This window comes from Trichosurus vulpecula, chromosome 3 (genome assembly GCF_011100635.1).
Source record: "Trichosurus vulpecula isolate mTriVul1 chromosome 3, mTriVul1.pri, whole genome shotgun sequence".
NCBI classification, from domain to species: domain Eukaryota; kingdom Metazoa; phylum Chordata; class Mammalia; order Diprotodontia; family Phalangeridae; genus Trichosurus; species Trichosurus vulpecula.
In genome coordinates, this window is record NC_050575.1 from 109,714,160 (window position 1) to 109,734,233 (window position 20,074).

The window sequence follows — 20,074 nt, forward strand, 5'->3', positions numbered from 1 at the left end:
CATGGGCAGCTTCCACAAAATTCCAAAAAAAAATCTCCATTTAATTTCTTATGCTGACCCACAATATATCGAAACCACAATGGGAAAAGTCACAATGTGGAAGTGATAACTATAATGAATAATAAGCCTGGAGGCAGGCTGAAATCAGGTTGTAAAGGTCTATAAATGCCAAACAGAAAGAAAAGTTGACATTTGTTCCTGGAAAAAACAGGAAGCTAATGGAACTTTCTGAGAGCAGGGAGTAGGGAAATAACATGGTCAGACCTGTACTTTAGGCACCTGCCATCTGATGTACAGAGTACTCATTCTAAAGGCCTTTAAACTATGACTACTGTGACTCATTCCTAAGGATCTGGTTTGTGTTATGTGTGACTTCTCTTTTAACGTATGTAAGAATAGGTTTGCTTCTTAGAATTGTGTTTCTGCAAATAACATCCATCCTTTGGGGACTGAAAAATGAATGGTTATTACTTATCAGAGAATATGTATATGTATATAGTCACATGTAGAGATAGATATTAAAATACGAGACTTTTCCCTCTCCTTGTTAGGATCATTGTGTATTGAAGTTTATTTCCCCTTCCCATATAAAATGAGTTAGTACTCTTAGATGAAGACTCCCAAGGGAGAAAGCTATAAGCACTTCCATCAGAGGGCCTCTAATCCTCGTTTGAGACAACAATCCAAGACTTCCTCACACTGATGAGGGAATTTAAAAGAAAATCTTGCTGGAGAGAATCCCATCCATCTTATATACTATCCTATTTATCTACATAATTTTAATTGCTTCTCACTTCCTTTTGCTTTTATCCATGAAACCAAACCAGAATTCCTCCCGTTGTCCCATTTACAACTTTATAGATATATGTGCAAATGGCCCCATAAAATCTGGGCTCAGAGATAAAATCCTCCACACCCCTTTGCTGGCCAATCTCGAGTCAACTGGGAAATATCCCAATCCGTAGTCTCATCTCCCTCAGCCAGTTATCATAATCAAAGGTTCCAGAGAGTAGATCTGGAAACAGAGATAGCAAATAATACCTTGCTCATCCATTAACCTACCTCAGAAATGGAAACTTTCCATTATGGAAAGTACAGAGAGGGAAATCTGGGAATCCATCTTTGAGGAAGCTACCATATTACTGTCCCAACCTAGGCACAGATTTGGGAGACTGCAGCATTCCACTTCCATCTCCAATCCCCCTGAGGCCCTAGTCAGCTGTACAGAATATCTTTTAATAAATATGACTTGGATAACCTACATCATATTGCTTGTCATCTTGGGGAGGGGGAAAGCGAGGGAGAAAAATGTGAAACTCAAAATCTTATAAAAAAATGAACATTGAAAACTATCTTTACATGTAATTGGAAAAAATAAAATGCTATTTACAAAAAAAAATTACTTGGACACATAAGACTTTGCATGATATTAAACAGATAATCCCCCAAGGAGAGATTTTTGTTCCCAAATATAGGAACTTAAATGGGTAGGAGACACTGATCATGTTTTCTTGTCAGACATAGTGGGTCACTTGGTTTCACTTAACTGTTTGTTTAGGTTTTTTTTTTTTTGTTACAAGAAAGGCTGCCTTGAAGACCTGGAGGGGAGCGGGGCGGGGAGATGAAACGAGAGACAAGGGGATTATATTAAAAAATGACTATGATACAAAAATGAAGCGCATCAATAAAACTTTAAAGGAATAAATGAAATGAGAGTCAGTCTGCTAATTATAACTAGCATTTACATAGTGCTTTAATGTTTACAAATTGCATTTACATACATTTATCATCTTGAGTCTCACACTGAGGATAAGGATATTCCTCTGAGACAGCTAAGTGGCAGAGTGTTTAGAGCCCTGGACCTGGGGTCAGGAAGACCTGACTTTGATTCTGGCCTCAGACACTCACTAACTGTGTGACCCTGAGAAGTTAGGGGAAGGAGAAGATTTTAGAAAGAAGATGATGAGTTCAGTTTGGGACCCATAGATGTCTCTGATATCCCATAGATTTTGAGAGATCAGTAGGACTTTTAGCTGAAGATACCATGTAGATAGGGGGAACTGGAGAATGAGATCTCCCAGAAGCATTCAGAGATGCTGAGAGAAAGCTCTGGGAGACATTTTCATAGATGCAGTAACTGAATCCCAGGGAGCAGAGGGTATTCCTCAAAAAGGAGGGTTACTTCTTCCCTTGAAGCAGGAAAAATCAAGAGATTTTTGCCATGTAAAGGAGAGAGCTTAGAGGGACTCCCACCTGATGGCTTCAATCTTTTCAATGAACTTAGGAAGAAAGGTGACTACAAAGAGTGAGAGGGACAAGAACAGGGTTGAGGAGAGCAGAGAAAGGAGTGAGTGTAATATCGCAAGAAAAAATGTTGAAAAGCTTAATTCCTGTATCTTTAAGTAACTGTGTTTTCTTTAAAATGTAGCCACTAGGCAGAAGTGTTTCTCAAGTCAAAAAGTACAGGTATGCCTCTCTGAGGAATTGCTCTGTTATTGAACTGTTCATTTTTCTAATCTCTTTCCCTACCCCTGCCAGCATGCAAAGATGTTTCAGGTGCCATCATCTGGAAACAAGGGTCTTTCTCTGGCCCAAGGATGCAGTCTTGGAGTCAGAGGAGTTGGCTTTGCGAATCTTGGCTCTGTTACACTCTAGTTGTGTGAGTTTAGGTCATTTTCTCTCTCTGAGGACCTCAGTTACCTCATCTACAAATGGAAATAATGTTATACTGCCAATCTCAGCGTTATTATAAGGAAAGCACTTTATAAAGCTTTAAGCCCTCTAAAGTGTGAGTTGCTATTATCATTTTTATTCTCTAAAGTGGTTATGGAAGCAGGGACTTCGGAATGACATTTTATTGATTAGAGCCAGCAAAGAGGCTAGAGGTCTGGCATGGATTTAGTTAACATCAGTGTCATACAATGAAAAGTGATAGATTTCAATCCCAGCTCTGCTACTCACCGCACCTCTGTGACGGTGGATGGGCAAGTCACTTAAACTCTTTGGACCTCAGTATCCTTCTCTGTAAAATGAGGGGGTTGGACTCAATGGGCCCCCAAATCTTTTCTAACTCTAAATCTGTGATCCTAAAATCATTGTTAGATAAACCCCTGGTGGTCAGGAGCAAGGATTTTGACCTTTATTATAGGGTGAGACATCTTGCTGTAAGCAAGAAGGGGCCACAGAGGTCATCTGGTCCAATCCCCTCATTTTGCAGAGGGGTAAACCAAGGCACAGAGAATTTAAATGACTTATCTAAGGTAATTTTTGCTGTCTGGTCATTTCAGTCATGTCTGACTCTTCATGACCCCATTTTGGGGGGTTTTCTTGGCAAAGATACCGGGGTGGTTTGACATTTCCTTCTCCAGCTCATTTTTACAGATGAGGAAAGTAAGGTAAACAGGGTTAAGTGACTTACCTAAAGTCACACAGCTAGTAAGTGAGGCTGTATTTGAACTCAGGAAGAGGAGTCTTCCTGATTCTAAGACCAGAACTCTAACCACTGTGTCCCCTAGCTGCCCATGTCCAAGGTAGTACAGGTAGTTTAGAGACAAATTTTGTACCACGATCCTCTAACTCCATAGGCAACCACACTTTCTATGATACTGCACAGTAGTCCTATTAACTGGTATAATATATATAGTAGGTGCTTAATAAATGTTTGTTGAATTAAATTGAATTTACCTTAGAGGCTTGATGCTTCTTCTCTTACCAAAGCAAATACATCACCTGTTCAGTTGAAAATCCTACCTCCTAATGTATTTCTTTTGTGTGTATGAGTTTATGGTCACCAGAGTGTTAAGGGTTAATTTTGTTTGTGGAAAATTAATTATTTGGGAGAAAGCTGCTACTGTCAGTAGGACTGCTAGGAATGCTAGAAATGGAGCAATAAGGAGAGGGGAGTGAAGAGAGGACCAAAGGTTAGAAAAGACAAGATTTAACTGACCCCAGAATCAAAGGTGCCAAAAATGTCTCTGACGTCTCGCACTGGTGGCTTGTTTTTCTTACGGATTGAGCGCGTGTATGTGTCTAGTCTCCGTTGCACAGCAGCCGCCTGGGTCTTTGTGAGCGTGGACAGGAGTACTCTGTTATCACTGTCTGGCGCAGAGGCCCCAATGAGGTCGGCCAAACCTGTGTCCTGAAGCCACTGGGCTTCTGCCTCACCCTCTGTCAACAAATGGAATTGGATGCAGTAAACACATTACCATGATTCCAGAGGCAAGAGGGACAGCAGATAGGGTCATACTCACACAGATAATACCAAACAAACAGACAGATGTTTATGGTAACGAGTTTCTTGTCAACCAAGGTATTTATGCTCACAATAAATAGCCACTTGTCAGGTATGTTGGGTAGAGAGGATGCTTATGGTTTGAGAGGGTGCCAGGTTACATGACCTTTGAAGTCCCTTCCAAACCTTCATTTTATAATTCTCAGAGATCAATATTCACACTTACAGATACAATCACAAGAGCACAACGGCCATGGGTAAAACTTGGCTTGAAATATATCTATTCTTGCCAGATGTTTTCATGTAAGAACTAAACACAATGAACTTTTAGTATTAACCAAGGGCCTCCTGTGTATACCAGAACTTTTAGCACAGTGGTTAACAAGACTTAGTTTCTTGCTGTGTAGAATGAGGGGGCTGGATTAGCATTTCAGAAGTATTTAACACTCAGTAAATATTTTACTTATGATGTACAGATGGGCTCAACACATTATCAATGGAAGTTGTGCTTTATACCAAGCATAATGTACCACAGCTGCCAGAGTTAATGCACCTTAAGAGGTCATTGGCCCCTGAATAAAGGCAAATAAATGTCTAAACAATCCAGCCTTTTCTTTCCCTTCAAGGTCAGAGGTGCCACAACCATCCTTAGTCACTCCTTCAAGGATTTTATCCTCATGCTGACCAATAAGTTTTCCTTTGTGTCTGATCACCATCTCTCCTTATGCTCTGGCTTAAACCCATTTAAATTTTATTCAATAGTCTCTAAAAAATTAGACGTTGGTGCTACACTAAGCAAACTACCAACAGATTACTCATAGAACTAGACAAAATAATAATAAAGCTAATAGAGGGGAACCAGAGAATGTCAAATTAATAGAACAAGTAGCCCAGTTCTCAAATTATATTATAAAGCTGTAATCATTAAATTATTTCATACTGTTTAAAAATAGAAGAGTAATTCAATTAACTGACTAGATGAGCAAGTCTGAGAAGCAAACAACATGGGGGATCAGTGTTTGATAGATCCAAGAACAAACTACTGGAGGAAGGAACCCTTATTGAAGTTCTGGGAAAACTGGAAAGGAATTAGGCAGAAAAGAGGTTTAAGCCAGCATCTTCTCCAGTTGGAGCTTATTGTGGTACCTGGTATAACTGATCTAAATCCTAAAGTCATGTTATGAGAAGAATCATAAATCAGAAAGGGAAGAGAGGAGATTACGAAAGAGAAAAGAGACAATTTCAATGATAAAACATTTTAAAGCTTCTACACAAATAAAATCAATGCAGCTAAACTAAGAAAAACTAATGAGGAAAAAATTATATCAAGGTTTTTGATAAGAGTCTGACCTATAGCTTATATAGGAAATTGACATAAATTAATCAAACTAAAAGTTTTATTTTAAAACAAAAGTTTAGTGGTCAAAGGATATGAAGAGTTTTTAAAAGTCAAAATACACTCTAGCAACAAACATGAAAAAATGTTCCAACTCACTAAGAGAATTGCAAATCAAAATAGCTTCTCATCAAATTGGCAAAGATGACAAAAGATGCAAATACTCAGTGATTTGAATAGAATGTTGGAAGGGCTTTGTCAACACAGATGTAGTATTACAATTTGGAACTATGTAAGCAAAGTTGCTATGTTGTTTATACCCTATGACTCAGAGAAACCACCACTGGATATAAAGAAGGTCTATGACAGAAAGGAAGATTGTATATGTATGTGTGTATGTGTATACATACATATACATATGTGTATATATATACATATAATAGGATATTGATAACAGCACTTTACTGTAGTACCAGAAGCAGCTACGCATTGATTGGGTACAGGCTAAACAAACCATTGTAAATGAATGTAATGAAGTTTTACTTTGTTTTGTGGAGCACCAATTATGAAGAATTCAAAGAAACGTGAAAGGTCTTATATGAACCGATGATCCTACCTGATCCTACAGGTCCTACCAAACTAGGAAGATTTTGAGTATAGGCCTGGTCAAGAACGAAGGTCATACAAAGAAAGGACAGGACACTAATGATTATAATACAATATAAGACACTATATAAAGGAGAAGATAGCTCAGAATAAATGCAAAAATATACACTGTTTCCCGATGACAGAAATTCCTCCTTCTTCTTAATAGAGAAGTGGTGGACTATGGGTACAAAATGTTTCATTCTCAGACAAATATGCTGTATTAGACAGTTTTGCTTAACTGTTTTTTCATTGTTGTCATAAGTGAGGGAAGCAACAGGGGAAAAGGAGGAATCATTAGAAATGATTATATTATTTAAAAATATACATTACTAAAATATTTTTAAAAGGAGATTCGCTAGAATCTCAAAACAAATATGGTAGTAAAATTAAAAGAATGGTCACATTCTCATTAAAAAGTGACAGAATAAACTAATATCCTCTTCAAAGGTGCCAGTTTAGAACCAATCCAAGAAGCACCACCTAGAGCCTTGGCATCATGGAACTTTGCCCCAAGGGTAGTCACCTGACTCTCTGAGAGAGGACAGGGAGGTATGAGTGCACACTAAGTTTGGAGGTTACAGGATCATAAGCTAAGGAACCAGAAAGGACTTTAGGGTTCATCTCATACAACTGCCACTTTCCATATATGAAGAAGAGAGGGAAGAGATTTGCCAAAGGTCACACAATGAGTATCAGAGTTGGGAATTGAACCCAGGTCCTCTGACCCCAAATCCAGTACTCTTTTCACTTTATCATGTTGCCCTCCCCCCCACCTATACTACAGATATTTGTTAAGACAAACTGAATTCCCCTGCTCTTGTTTCAGTTAATTTACCTCCCTCCCTCCTCCACCCCAATATTTCAGGTTCTCCTCATCTTATTGTTCACTTGTCAGCCCTTGATCATTTTTAAGAAATAAACATTATGGAACAACCCTAATGGGTGTGTGTCAAGGGAAAATTGCCAGGCATTCAAAGGCCCCAGGCACCAGAAATAGCAACTGATGCTATTTTATTAAAGGTTTCAAACCAGAGCCTCCACTGACATTCTCTGATGACTCACATGGGCATGGAGGTGACCTGGAGTTCTTTAAGATCATCTTAACCAAGTTAAGCTCTGATAGATCCTACCAAACTGGAAAGACTTTGAGTATAGGCCTGGTCCAGAAAGAAGTTCATCACCAGAAAGCTGGCCACTAAGGTTTGGAATGTCTCAACTGCAGCAACCCATAAAACCAACAACTGACATGGTAGGGCCTGTAACTGTCGTTAGTGGTAGAGGACATACACTGATTAAATCATGGGTTCTTGAAGTATCCTTAATGGTAAATGGCACCGTACAGCATTTTTATCTGAGGCCATATTCCTTCCCAAAAGAAAGTCAGAAAGAAAGGGAAGGAAGGAAAGGAAGGGAAAGAAGAAAAGGAAAAGAAAGAAGGAAATGAATTAAAGGAAGGAAGGAAGGAAGGAAGGAAGGAAGAGAGGAAGAGAGAGACAGAAAGAGGGAGAGAAAGGAAGGAAGGAAGGAAGGAAGCAGTAAACAAGCATTTATTAAGCACTTATTATGGGCTAGGGCCTAGCACTGAATTCAAAATTCACAGAACAAAAATCCTTAATAGAAGGATTTGTTCTGTAAAACTTGGACTCAGTCAAAAGGCCACAGCCAAGGACCTAGAAGGCCACAGGTTCCCCACCCCTGTGCTAGGCATGGTGCTAAGCACTGGGAATACAAATACAATCAAAAAGAAAGCCCCAGCTCTAAAGGGGGAAAATAACAAAAAAGTTGGGGGGAGGGGAAGGAAAGAGGAGAGGAATAGTGGAGGGAGGGGGGAATCAGGAGAGTTAGGAGATGAGCCCAAAAGAAAATGAAGATGTAGCTGACTTGGACACTTTCCTTGAAATGGAGGTTCAGGGAGGAACTGATCAGACAGAGAAAGGGGCTGCACAGGCAGAATGTATTTCCAGGGTGAGAAGACTGGATCATAGTGAGCTTTCCAGGTTAAGAGGCTAAAGGGGTAGAGTGAACCTCCAGGGTGGGAGGAAGGGAGAGAAGGAAAGAAGGAAGGAAGGAAGGAAGGATAGAAGGAAGGAAAGGAGGAAGAAGGAAGGGAGGGAGGGAGGGGAAGGATGAAGGGACGGAAGGAGGGAGAGAGGGAAGGAGGGAGGGAGGGAAGGAAGAAGGAAGGAGAGAAGGAAGGAGAGACGGAGGGGGGGAGAGAGAGAGAGAGAGAGAGAGAGAGAGAGAGAGAAGATAAGTAAAAGCAAGAACAAAAAAAGGGAAAGGGAAGGAGTGGAAGGGAAAAGAAAGGAGAAATTACCGAGTGCTCTGTGGCTCTTTGCCTTTTTCTCACCAGCTCATCAACTGAGTTATAGGCTGGGGGGGGGCATGTTCTGACAGTAAAGTCTAGCTAAGGGGTCTCCAACTGAGCCTATCAAGTTCCAGGACTCTGGAATTCGCTGTCCATGTTCCATGGGCAGCTTAGCTTCTTATTCAAAATAATCACAAATTTTCAAAATAAAATTGGATTTGGTCGGGATGTTGAGCACACAATTTAATTAGAGATCCTGCTGGTCTATAATGAAGCTTAACCTAGAAAAATCATCCTTGTTCTCAGAAAATTAACTTTCCCCAACTGATGTCAGAGACTGTCTGTAATGACCCACTTCTTTAATAAACAGAACCTAGTGATAAACTGAAGGGCCGGGTCTAAGCTCAGAGGAAGCCTGGTCCTTTACAGCTGCCATATTCATTTATAAACCACTAAGCACTATACAAATGTTTATCATCATTATCATTTTCTACCTGAAGCTTTATCTGTCCAATCGCAAAACTCCTTTTAGCCCCAAAATGTTCAATTTCTTCTCACTAAAAACAGTTTTTACAAGTTAGAAGATCCATTGTCACCATAGAAAGAACGAAAGAAAGAAGGAAGGAAAGAAAGAAAGAAGGAAAGAAAGAAAGAGCTAAATGGCAAACTAAAATGGGAAAAATATCCCATATACTTGGTCCTTTAGTAAGAGCAGCTCTTCTGTGATAGAGGCCACATCCATCTGAGCTCAATTATCTAAAAAGTCATCTGTCCCTTCATGGACTCCCTATGTTGTGGATAAAATTTCCTCCTCTCCACATACTTAGGAGCCATTTTAAAACCTGGCAAAACATGGAAGTGTAAATTGGAGCCCACGGGGTTCCTCCAGAGACTCCCCAGCATTATAAGGCATACTGGCCACTAGAAAACAAAGAATGAGGAGATACAGGCATGCCCACCAGTGTCCTCTACCATTTATCCAGAAGGCAGTTGGTAACAGCTCTACTACAGAATCACTGACATTCATATAGTAAATGCAAATTGCTTTGCCCTCTGATCTTCCAGTTTCACCCAGGAACTAAATGACCTAGAGACAGTCTAATGCGGCAAAAAGAAACCTGGATGTGGAATTGGAGACCTTGTGTTCCAAGTTTAGCTCTGCCACTTCCTGTGTGACCTGAAACCAATTACTTAATTTCTCTAGACCTCAGTTTTCTCATGTGTTTAAAAATAAAGAGGTTGAATTACATGGCTTTTCAGATCCCTTCCAGATAAAAATCTCTAATCCTATGATCCAGTGGATTGGGACTGTACATTACTCGTTATTTCCCTTAATTAGCAAGCATTTGTAAAGCACCTACTATGTGCTTTGGGGTCCTAGGTGCTGGGAATACAAAGACAAAAATTTTTTTAAAGCCCCTGCCCTCAAGGAGCTCAAAACAATGAGTACACAGATAAGAAAATCCAAATTACATACAAAGAAAATAAAAACTAATACTGGATGGGGAAAGAAATAGATGGGGGAATCAGGAACAGTCGTACATGAGTCAAAGTCAACATGAGTTGAGCTTTGAAAGAAGCTACAGATTCTAAGAGGTGGGAATGCATTCTAGGCAGTAGAGCTTAGAGCAGAGGAATGAAGACAGGAGACAGAAGGCCTTGTATAGGCAACAGCAAGTAGGAGAGTTTGGCTGAAATAAAGTCTATGAAGGGGAATAATACGTAATAAGCCTGGAAGGGAACTGGGGGAGGGGGGACTGGAGCCAGATTGTAAGAGACTTTGTAAAGGGGAAAACCCCTTTATCTATTTTGTCTGGAGCCCTTCCTGTGGAGCTCAGCCCACACCCTCGTCCCTTCCAGTGGCCCCGTCACTGGACTGTTTCTGATGAACACATTTGCCCTGGATATTTGCTAAAGCAAAAGTGTAAACAGAAACTTGTGGTTGGTCTCTTGGTCCCTGTGATAGGGAAGTTGGGATGGCGGCGGGGGGAGGAAAGGAGCCAAACCTAACAGGACTGGCCGCTAAGCAGGAAAAGCTGCCTAACTCAATAGACGTTAAAAGGAAAGACAACTTCAGTGAGCATTCTCTCTTCCCGTTTGTCAAACATGTCAGGACTCTTCAAGCCCTCCCCAGATTTCCAGCAAGGGGAGTGGGAAGGAGAATCTTCCACCTCTTCCATCCCTCGAAGTTATGGAAGGTCCATGGCACGTGACAGTGAACACCGGACAGCCTGGATAAACCTGAGACTGGACCTCAAGTCTCTGGCTGTCTCTTCTGTTTCTTTCCCTGAGCACAGGTGACCAAACAGCAATCCTGAGATGGGTGGTTCCAACCTTGATAACAACTTTGTGAGTTCAATAGGTCAGGAATTATCATATTCATGAGAGTATGATGGGGGGGGGGTATAGCTTACTGTTACATACTTTAAATGTCAACATACTGTTATGGGTCCTTTTGTGTTTTAAGCATTTCTTCTTTAGTGGAAGAAAGAAAAAGTTGTCCTATACCTCGTCTTCTTTGTACCTATGTGTAAACAATCCTGTTAATTCCTTTGGAGGAGACGCTAGCCACGAGCCATTCCTAAGCTTTTAGAGATTTTTCCTAGGGCTCCAGGATGGGGTATAATGAGCCAAAGAGTATGAAAAAAAGCTTGATTCTCTCTCTTTGGTGTTAGTCTCCTTCAGGTCTGAACCTGGCCTGAACGATCTGAGAGCTCTGGTGTAAGAAAATTCTCCCACCCCAAAATGGTGGCTTTTATAGCTTTATATGCCAGACAGAGGAGTATGTATTTTATCCTAAAGGCCATAGGGAGCCACTGAATCTTCTTGAGTGAAATAATCAGATTGATTCTATGTCTTTTTTTAATTGATCCTATTTACAGTTAATTGATTTCTGTCCTGTAACTGCCTAAGTCATGATTCTTTGTCTCTGAACTTAATTAAGAAATTTAACAGGCCTGTAATGAGTTAGGTTTAGAAATCCAGTTCTGTTAATCATTCTTCTATTCTTGTGCAAAGGAAATCTGTTACCTTTAAAGGATGCAAGCAGGCACCAAGGAGTCTGGTCTAGTATCTTTACACCAACAAATTATCCTTCATGAATGTCTTATTTGCTATCTCTGCCCTTGCAGATGCAGGTGGACTCAAACAATAAACATTTCTTAGTCACAGGAGGGAAAAAAGAGAGTTGTCGCTAGCCTTCATTCCTAATTTCCATCCAATCATATTTTCTTCCATCTATGATGCCAGCCTTCCTATTTTCCATACTCCTAAAAACTATAAAAGAGAGCTGTCCCCCTCATGTGGGGTCTTAGCTTTGCTAGGGAAGCTGAAGTCTTATTTATTGGTAAATTTGCCCTTTATTAATAAATTGATTGTGCTTAGAACTTTGTGCCTCAGTCTACCTTAATTTTACCTGTTACATAAGCAAGGGAATGGATTATGTACTAATGTTCCTGAAAGTCCCAGATAAAGGAAACTAGAAAGAATGTTGAGCTCCTCTTAAGTTCTACTCTGCAAAGATTGTCTCTAAAGCTAAGACTACCAAAAGTGTAGTCTGTGGGTGTCAGACACAAATTTACTTGGGGCAGGGGAGGGAGAAAGGACATAAACAATCACAAGGGCAGGGTAAAAAAAGCCGAAAGCACAGTTCCACTCATTATGGAAGTTCACATCCCCATCTCACCATGCCGGTCTCTGCTGGTTACAACCAGCAAGACCTGGAAGGGAATGTTTCATCTACTTTGGATTTGGGGAGGAGGAGATGGGGGGAGGGGTAGAGATAAGACAAAAAGGCAAAAGAGCCAGAAGAGCATCTACTCCTTTGGGTCTGGGTATTGTTTGGGGACTATTTGGAGAACAGGGTGAGAAGAATATCTGCAGTTATTTGACATATTTAAAGAATTATATTGACAAGGATTGACAAATAGAGAAATCTTTTAGACAAGGACTTGTTATACCACATAAGTAAGAATGCTATCTCTTATCAGGCTGGCTAATCAGAAGAATATCAGACACACTGGATCTTGATGTCAATTAAATACCTGTCAAGTTCACCATAGTATACTGGCAAGGGTACTGGCTTTGGAGTCAGAGACCGGAGCTTGAATCCTGGTTCTGCTCCTTGCTACATCGCTCTGGGCCTTGGTTTCCACATCTGTAAAATGAGGGATTAAACCCAGAGGAATGAAAGGGGGATCTCAACCCAATAGAATAGAGGGGGTCCAAATGACAATATCCCCATGGAGTGTATATATACATCTATAACACACATGCCAGGGATGGGAGATGGGAATCTCATGATGAGTTTATTCTTTGAGGAGTTGATGCCTTGGGAGACAACTCTCTCTGACATGGTCTTTATCCTTGAAAGTTTCTTCTAGCTCCAAACCTTAGGATCCTATAAAGTCTCTCATAATATCCTTATAGGCAAGATGGAGAAATACAAGCTAGATGATTGTATGATTAAGTGGATTCACAGCTGGTTGATGAATGATTGTATGTACCAGGAGTGATGTCTCCAATGAAGTGCCTCTGAGTTCTACCATTGACCCTACCTGTTTCGTTCAACACTTTTATTAATGACCTGAAGGAAAGGAGATGTACTTCTGAAATTTGCAAATGGCCCATAGCCAGGCAGAATCTGCCCTGCAAAAATGTCTTCCTTGCTTCCTTCAAAGCATAGTCCAGGTGCTACCTCTTATACAAGACCTTCAATGATGCCCTTCCTATCAACTATGGTGGATCTCTCAGTCTCTCTCTCTCTGTCTCTGTCTCTGTGTCTCTCTCTCATTTGCGTACGCTTTCTATCTTAGGTAAATAGGAGGCATGCACACACCACACATACAAAAACCACAGACATTAAATACACATACTACACTACACACACAGATACAGACCTCACACCTACCACACATAAACACATAGACCATACACATATATATACCACAACACAACACACATACACACTACACACACAGTATATACCACACATATACATACTACACACATACCACATATACATACTATACACATACCACACATACAAATGCCATACCTACCATACACATAAACACATACACTCCACACACAAATACATACACTACACACAAACAAGCCAAGGAGATAAGCTCTCTGAGGGAAAGAAAAATTCATTTTTATATCTGTGTCCCCCAGAGCCTTGCACGCTGTCGTTTTGAAGAGACCTCAGAGGCCTAACGGGCCAAGCCGTTCTTTTCATCCTTTAGGAAACAGCCCCAGAGGCTAAGATATTTGCCCAAGTAATAACTATAGGGGCCAAGTTTTGAACCCAAGTCTTCTAACACCAAAGCCACTGCTCCTTCCACTGAACCACACGGCCTCCCTAAAAGAAAGAACATTAGTGGAGTTTCCTACCCTGTGCACCTTGAAGGATATTGTGAAGGCCAAATCAGAATGTATATAAAAAAGCTTGGTAAATTGTAAAACTTTTAAAAAATGGGACATTATTAGTATTAAGCTGATAGAGTCACAGAATAATAGGCTCTGAGTTGGAAGGGACTTGGAAGACCTCCCAGACAATGCAAGATTAGTTTTTTTACAACATTCCCCATAGACTAGGGAAGGAGAGAATAAACATTTATATAGTGCCTATATATAAATATATATGCTGGGTACTTTTTGTGCTTAGACACACACCTCCCTTTTAAAAACAAATAAACATTAGCTCATTAAACCCTCACAGCAATGCTGTGAAGTAGGCGCTATCATTATTCTCATTTCACAGGTGAGGAAACTGAGGTTAAATGACTCGTCCAGGGTCACACGGTAACTAAATGTCTGAAGTAGGACTAGAATTCGGGCCTTCCTGAAGCCTGGACCATCACTCTGTCCACTGCACCACCAGCTGCCTAGTGATGAGCATCCCGTTCCCTCAATTATTCTAATGCTAGACAGCAGTTGTGGCAGGCTCTTCCTTACATAAGGATTGAAGTCATCCAGAGCTCTCAACAGAATTTTAATCAATCAGAGGTGTGAACCAGGTGTAAATCAAGCCTAGCCATCTCCACTGAATCAATCAAGCCGATCAACCAACTAAAGGTTTTTCAATTAGATACAGCAAGAAGTGTATTAGGATTGACAGAAAAAAAAAAGTCACAGATCTATAGGTTTTGCATAAAATAGCTGGTCACTCTGGATTCCCATGCTAGGGTCTGGCTCTCAAGCGGTGGAAGCAGTCATAGTCAAGCCTCTGTAAGGAAATCATTTGGGGAAGAGCACCTTTGTCTTTCCTCCTTCCCCCTTCACCAAAGCATGACCTTGCGAACTTCAGAGGGTTCTGGGAATTGGGACTGCTCATTGGCATCCCAGCAGCATCTCCTGGGACAGCAGTGAATGGTGGCAGAGATAGCAATGACTGATGGCAGCACCATTATCAGGATGTGAGGACAAGCTAGATAACCTGAAGAAAGATAGCTTCAGGAACCTGCAAAGAACCCAGAAGACAGCTACAGCTTACCATAAGAGAACACCATGAGTACTCCAGCAAGCTGAGTTACTCCCTACTGCCCTTTGCCACATACGCTCTAATCTCAAGCCCTCTTTCCCTTGGACTCAGTATGTACTTGTGAGAAAGTGTGTTACAGACTCTTTTTTTTGGGGGGGGGAGGAATTTTATACCAACTGTCCTATATAGCACATTAGTAAATACCCCCTTCTAAAAGCTTATTGTCTGTCAGACTAATAGATATCAACCGATAGTCACAGGAGGAAGCACACTGGTGAGGGGGTTCATGAACTAGAAAACTACTCCCTTATCTCCTCTGGGTCCTCTAGAGCTCTGAGAGGGGCACAGTGTCCTCAGGGAGTCTTCATTATTCTGAGGGGGTTGGGGAGTGGGGTAAGGAGGGAATAAACATTCACACCAGCAGTTCCTAAACTCTTGGGTGTCATAGACTTCTTTTGCAGTCTGGTAAAGTCTATGGACCCCTTTGCAGAAAGTTTTTAAAGGCATAATAAACCAATACACAGGATTATGGAGGAAAACTACGCTGAAATACAGCTACCAAAAAAATCTTTTAAAAACGAGTTATTGGACACCTGATTTACAGAGATAAATATAATGCAATTAGAGCTCAGATGCCAGCTCCTACAAGAAGCACTGTGTTGGTAAGGACCTTTTCCTTCCAGGACCCCGTAATGTACTTGGCTCTTCACCTCATGTCTATACTCATCTCCTATTTGGTGTAAGTTGTCTGTGTTTGAATCTTAACTTATTAGACTGCAAGCTCCCAGAGGCTAGGAAACAATTATCTGTGCTTTGTACCTCCTCCATTGCTCTACACTAAATAGATGCTAACAAATGTTAGCTGAACTGAATCAGTCTCTCTTTCTCTCTGTCTCTCTCCCTCTCTCTCCCCCTGCCCCTCTCTCTCTGCCATACAACTCAATCAAAACCTCATTGGTGTTGTTCAGTCATTTCAGTGTGTCTGTCTGACTCTTCATGACCCCATTTGGGTTTTTCTTGGCAAAGATCCTGGTGTGGTTTGCCATTCCCTTCTCCAACTCATTTTACAGATGAGGAAACTGAGGGAAACAGGGGGGAGTGACTTGCCCACGGTCACACAGCTAGTACGAGTCTGGGGTTACACAGCTAGTACAAGTCTGAGGTCACATTTGAACTCAGGTCTTCCTGAATCCAAGCCTAGAGCTCTATTCACTGTGCCACCCTAGCTGTCTGCCCTGAGCCAATGCACTCATTCTTTCACATTTAATATTTCAAAATGAAATGTTTTCTCTGTGGAACCTGCCACCACACCACCCTCCTTTCGGTTTTCCCCTCCCGTGCTTAGCAGCAGCAGAGTTACTCACCCTCTGGGATCTGGGCTTCAGTGGCACTACCATCCTCCTGCTTCAGCTCACCGCTCTGCTTCATGCTCTCCACCTCCATCCAGAAGTCATCCAATGAGAGGCTCTCTATGGAGGGGAGCCAGGAGGAGTTTGACTCTTCCAGGGGCTGACACCTGGAAGAACTCTTTACTGGAAACTGGTTCATGCTGCATGGGAAAGTGGGATTTCTGCAAAGAAAAGTAAAAACCAGTCAAGAAAGATACAGTTTTACAACAAAAAATGTTTTTAATGCTGAGAAGATCAATCAGAAAGGTACACTAATACAAACAGGGCATTATTGTTCTTTTTTAAATTTTTGTTTACATTTAGCATTCAAAAATTTTTAAATGTTAAAGATTCTGTTTTATCAGATCACAACAATAACTACCGCATATAAATTGCTGTTAAATTTGTAAAATGCTTTACATACATTTTCTTATTTAAGCCTTACATCAACCCTATGAGGTAGGTACTTCAGGCATTTTTTTAAATAAATGAAGACAGTGTAGCTCCAAGGGGAGAAGTGACTTACCCAGGGTCACACAGAATGTATCATAGGCAGGATCTGACTCCAAGTTTAATTCTCTCCTGCCTATCCAACTCTGATACCTCCAAAGTAAACCGAGGGGAAAAAAGCAAGATCACCAACGATGTATCCATTTGCCAGAACACTGCCTTCCACGGCCACCAAGTGAAGAGAAGGACTAGCTAGGTGGCACAATGGATAATGTTGGACTTAAAGATCTCAGTTAAATCTACCTCTGACATTCACTAGCTGTGTGACCCTGGACAAGTGACTTAATCTCCCTCAGCCGCAGTTTCCTCATCTTTAAAATGTGGTATAATTAATAATAATAATAACCTAAGGGCAGTTAGGTGGCAGAGTGGATAGAGTACCGCATCTGGAGTCAGGAAGACCCAAATGCAAATCTGACCTCAGACACTGTGTAGCTGTGCGACCCTGGGCAACTCACTAAACTCTGTTTGCTTCAGTTCCTCATCTGCAAAAGGAGCTGGATGAGGAAATGACAAACCACTCGAGTATCTTTGCCAAGAAAACCCCAAATGGGGTCACGAAGAGTCAGACACAACTGAAACAACTGAACAACCACTTTTGTCAACTATAATAAAGTATTATTTTGGGGCAGCTAGGTGGCGCAGTGAGTAGAGCACAGTCCCTGGAGTCAGGAGGACCTGAGTTCAAATCCAGCCTCAGACACTTGACACACTTACTAGTTATACGACCTTGGGCAAGTCACTTAACCCCAAATGCCCTGCCTTCCCCCCTCCAAAAAATGAAGAAAAAATGAAGTGTTATTTTAAAAGTCCAAGATTTGAGAGAAATCAAGACTTGCCAGGGTGTCAAACTAAACAATATGAAGAATTTTAATTTTAAAAAAATTTGTAACACCAATACTATCTTCTTTTTTTATGCCTCCCTTCCCTCCACTGCAACCTCTTATGATTCCCTTTTTACCCTGAGCATTGCTCATGTTTATTGACTTTGCTGCTCAACTTAAGAGTTCAGGATGGAGGAGAGGAAAGCTGAACACTGCCTGACATGCACCCTGGGTTTTGAGAATGCAGATTTCAAAACCTTCAGAAAAAGAACATATAGGATCCCATGAATTCAAATTCTACAGGGAAATCAGCACAAGAAAAACAGGAAGCTCTCAAGAATGAAAATTTTGAAAACCCAAAGAGAAACAATTCCAGTGAGGAGGAGAAAGGGAGAATGACGCAAGGGGTATCTAGGTACAACTAGGGGGTACAGCGGATAGAGTGCTTGGGCCTGGAGTCAAGAAGACTCATCTTCCTGAGTTCAAATCTGACCTCAGATACACACTAGATGTGTGACTATGGGCAAGTCACTTAATTCTGTTTGCCTTGGTTTCTTCCTCTGTAAAATGAGCTGGAGAAGGAAATGGCAAACCATTCAGTATCTTTGCCAAGAAAACGCTAAATGGGGTTACAAAGAGTCAGACGTGACTAATCAACTAAACAATGACAAAAGATGATGCAAAGAGAGCTCACTGACCATTGGAGATTTTAAAAGGAAGTGCATAGAAGGTGGACTCAAGGTCAGGGAACGGAAGATGAATACTTAAGCACAATGGCCATTAAAGAATAGTGTCAGGAGCTCAATGACTGAGGACAACCAGAAAGAACATTTTTAGCTATGTTGTGGGAAAGGGGAGCATCAGAGCAAGGATAGGACTACTTTGGGGACCTTCTCAATTCTCATTGTTTTTTCTCTTTCTGTCAAAGTGAATAATCTTTGAATTGGTGTAATAACAATGCTACTTGCTGCTACCATGGCAGCATAAGATCAATAACACCAGCACACAGGAGGGCTGCTAGCACAGGTTCTTTGATCTGCCTTTCTAAGGAAAGCAACTTTAAGGGATTAACAATCTCACTTTAATTAAATATACATATATCATTCACTTAGATCGGGGGGAAAAGTCAGCATCCTGAATTTCAGATAAAATACAAACAGAAATTACAAACAGAGAAAATATAAACAGGGCAAATAACACAAATCAACAGACAGGCTTCTAGCTGTCTGACCAAAGCTATACATACATAGTTACCAGAGAGGCACCAACATCTGGGTTTTCAAAGTTGGGGGGCTCCTTAACAGCTACCCAGAGTCTCTACACCAACACTCTTCCAAAGAGTGAGCCCTCAAACAAAATCTCTCCTCCTACAATTCTGAGGGTTCTCAATTTTCAATTCTCTTCTGAGTTCACTGGGATACTCTGGGCATATGTGCCCTTTTTCAGAGCCCAAGGGTTTCATACTTCTTGAGGGCTTCACACCTCTCATGACCTAATTAGCAAAAGGGTGTGAGCCGTCCTACAAACAAAGGCAAGACTCAAAGGTACTTGACTGCCTTAGTGCTGAGAAGCACTCCAAAACAAAAGACAACAAAAAGTCCCACTTTACTTGCCATTACAATTGGAAGGCTGAGGAAAAAAAAATAGTAAGCAAGATTTGAAACTCAAGATAAGCAAGTAGATAGTAAGAAAGCATCTAGCTGCCTTTTATGAATTCCAATCCCCAGGGCAGGATAAACTATATCCTAGGGTAATGAAAGAACCAGAGCATGTGATTCAGATTGAGCTACTGTTCGTCACTTCTGAGAGATCATCACGAATAGGAATAATTGTTCCATGGGATTGGAAAAAGTCAAATGCTGTGCTGATTTTCGAAAAAGAAAACTGAGTCTGCTGGTTATAGACAGGTCAGTGAACTTGACTTCAATTCCTGGCGTGATTCTGTAGCATATAATTAAGGTATGCCTTGTGAACATCTAGAAAGAGAAACTCTGATCATTGAAAGCCAACATGACTTCCAAAAACAGGTTGTGCCAGACTAACCTCAATTCCTTTTTTGACAGGATTACAAGACTGGTAAATCAGGATACTGCCATAGACATAGTTTACTAAGATTTCAGTCAAGCACTACACAGAGTTTCTCATGCTATCTTTGTGGACAAGATGGAGTAGCATGGGCTAAACAACAGTATACCTAGGTGAATTCAGAACTAAACCCAAAGAGCCATCATTAATAAAAAAGCTTGATGTCAATTTGGAGAGAGGTCTTTAGTGGACTGCTTCAGGGATCAGTATTTGACCCTGTTGACCACTTTTTTCACCACTGATTTAGATAAAGGCATAGA

At 40.9% G+C, this 20,074-nt stretch overlaps 1 protein-coding gene across 1 annotated transcript in view; it reads right to left on the minus strand.

Moving 5' to 3' along the window:
* ARHGAP40 (Rho GTPase activating protein 40) overlaps positions 1 to 20,074 on the minus strand; it is a 113,607-nt gene that overhangs the window by 30,217 nt on the left and 63,316 nt on the right. Inside the window, exons 2-3 of the mRNA XM_036748254.1 lie at positions 16,372 to 16,577; positions 3,947 to 4,167 (exon numbers count right to left, since the gene is read on the minus strand). Coding sequence (XP_036604149.1) covers positions 3,947 to 4,167; positions 16,372 to 16,555 — 405 coding nt within the window. The 5' untranslated portion in view covers positions 16,556 to 16,577. The remainder of the gene's footprint in view (positions 1 to 3,946; positions 4,168 to 16,371; positions 16,578 to 20,074) is intronic.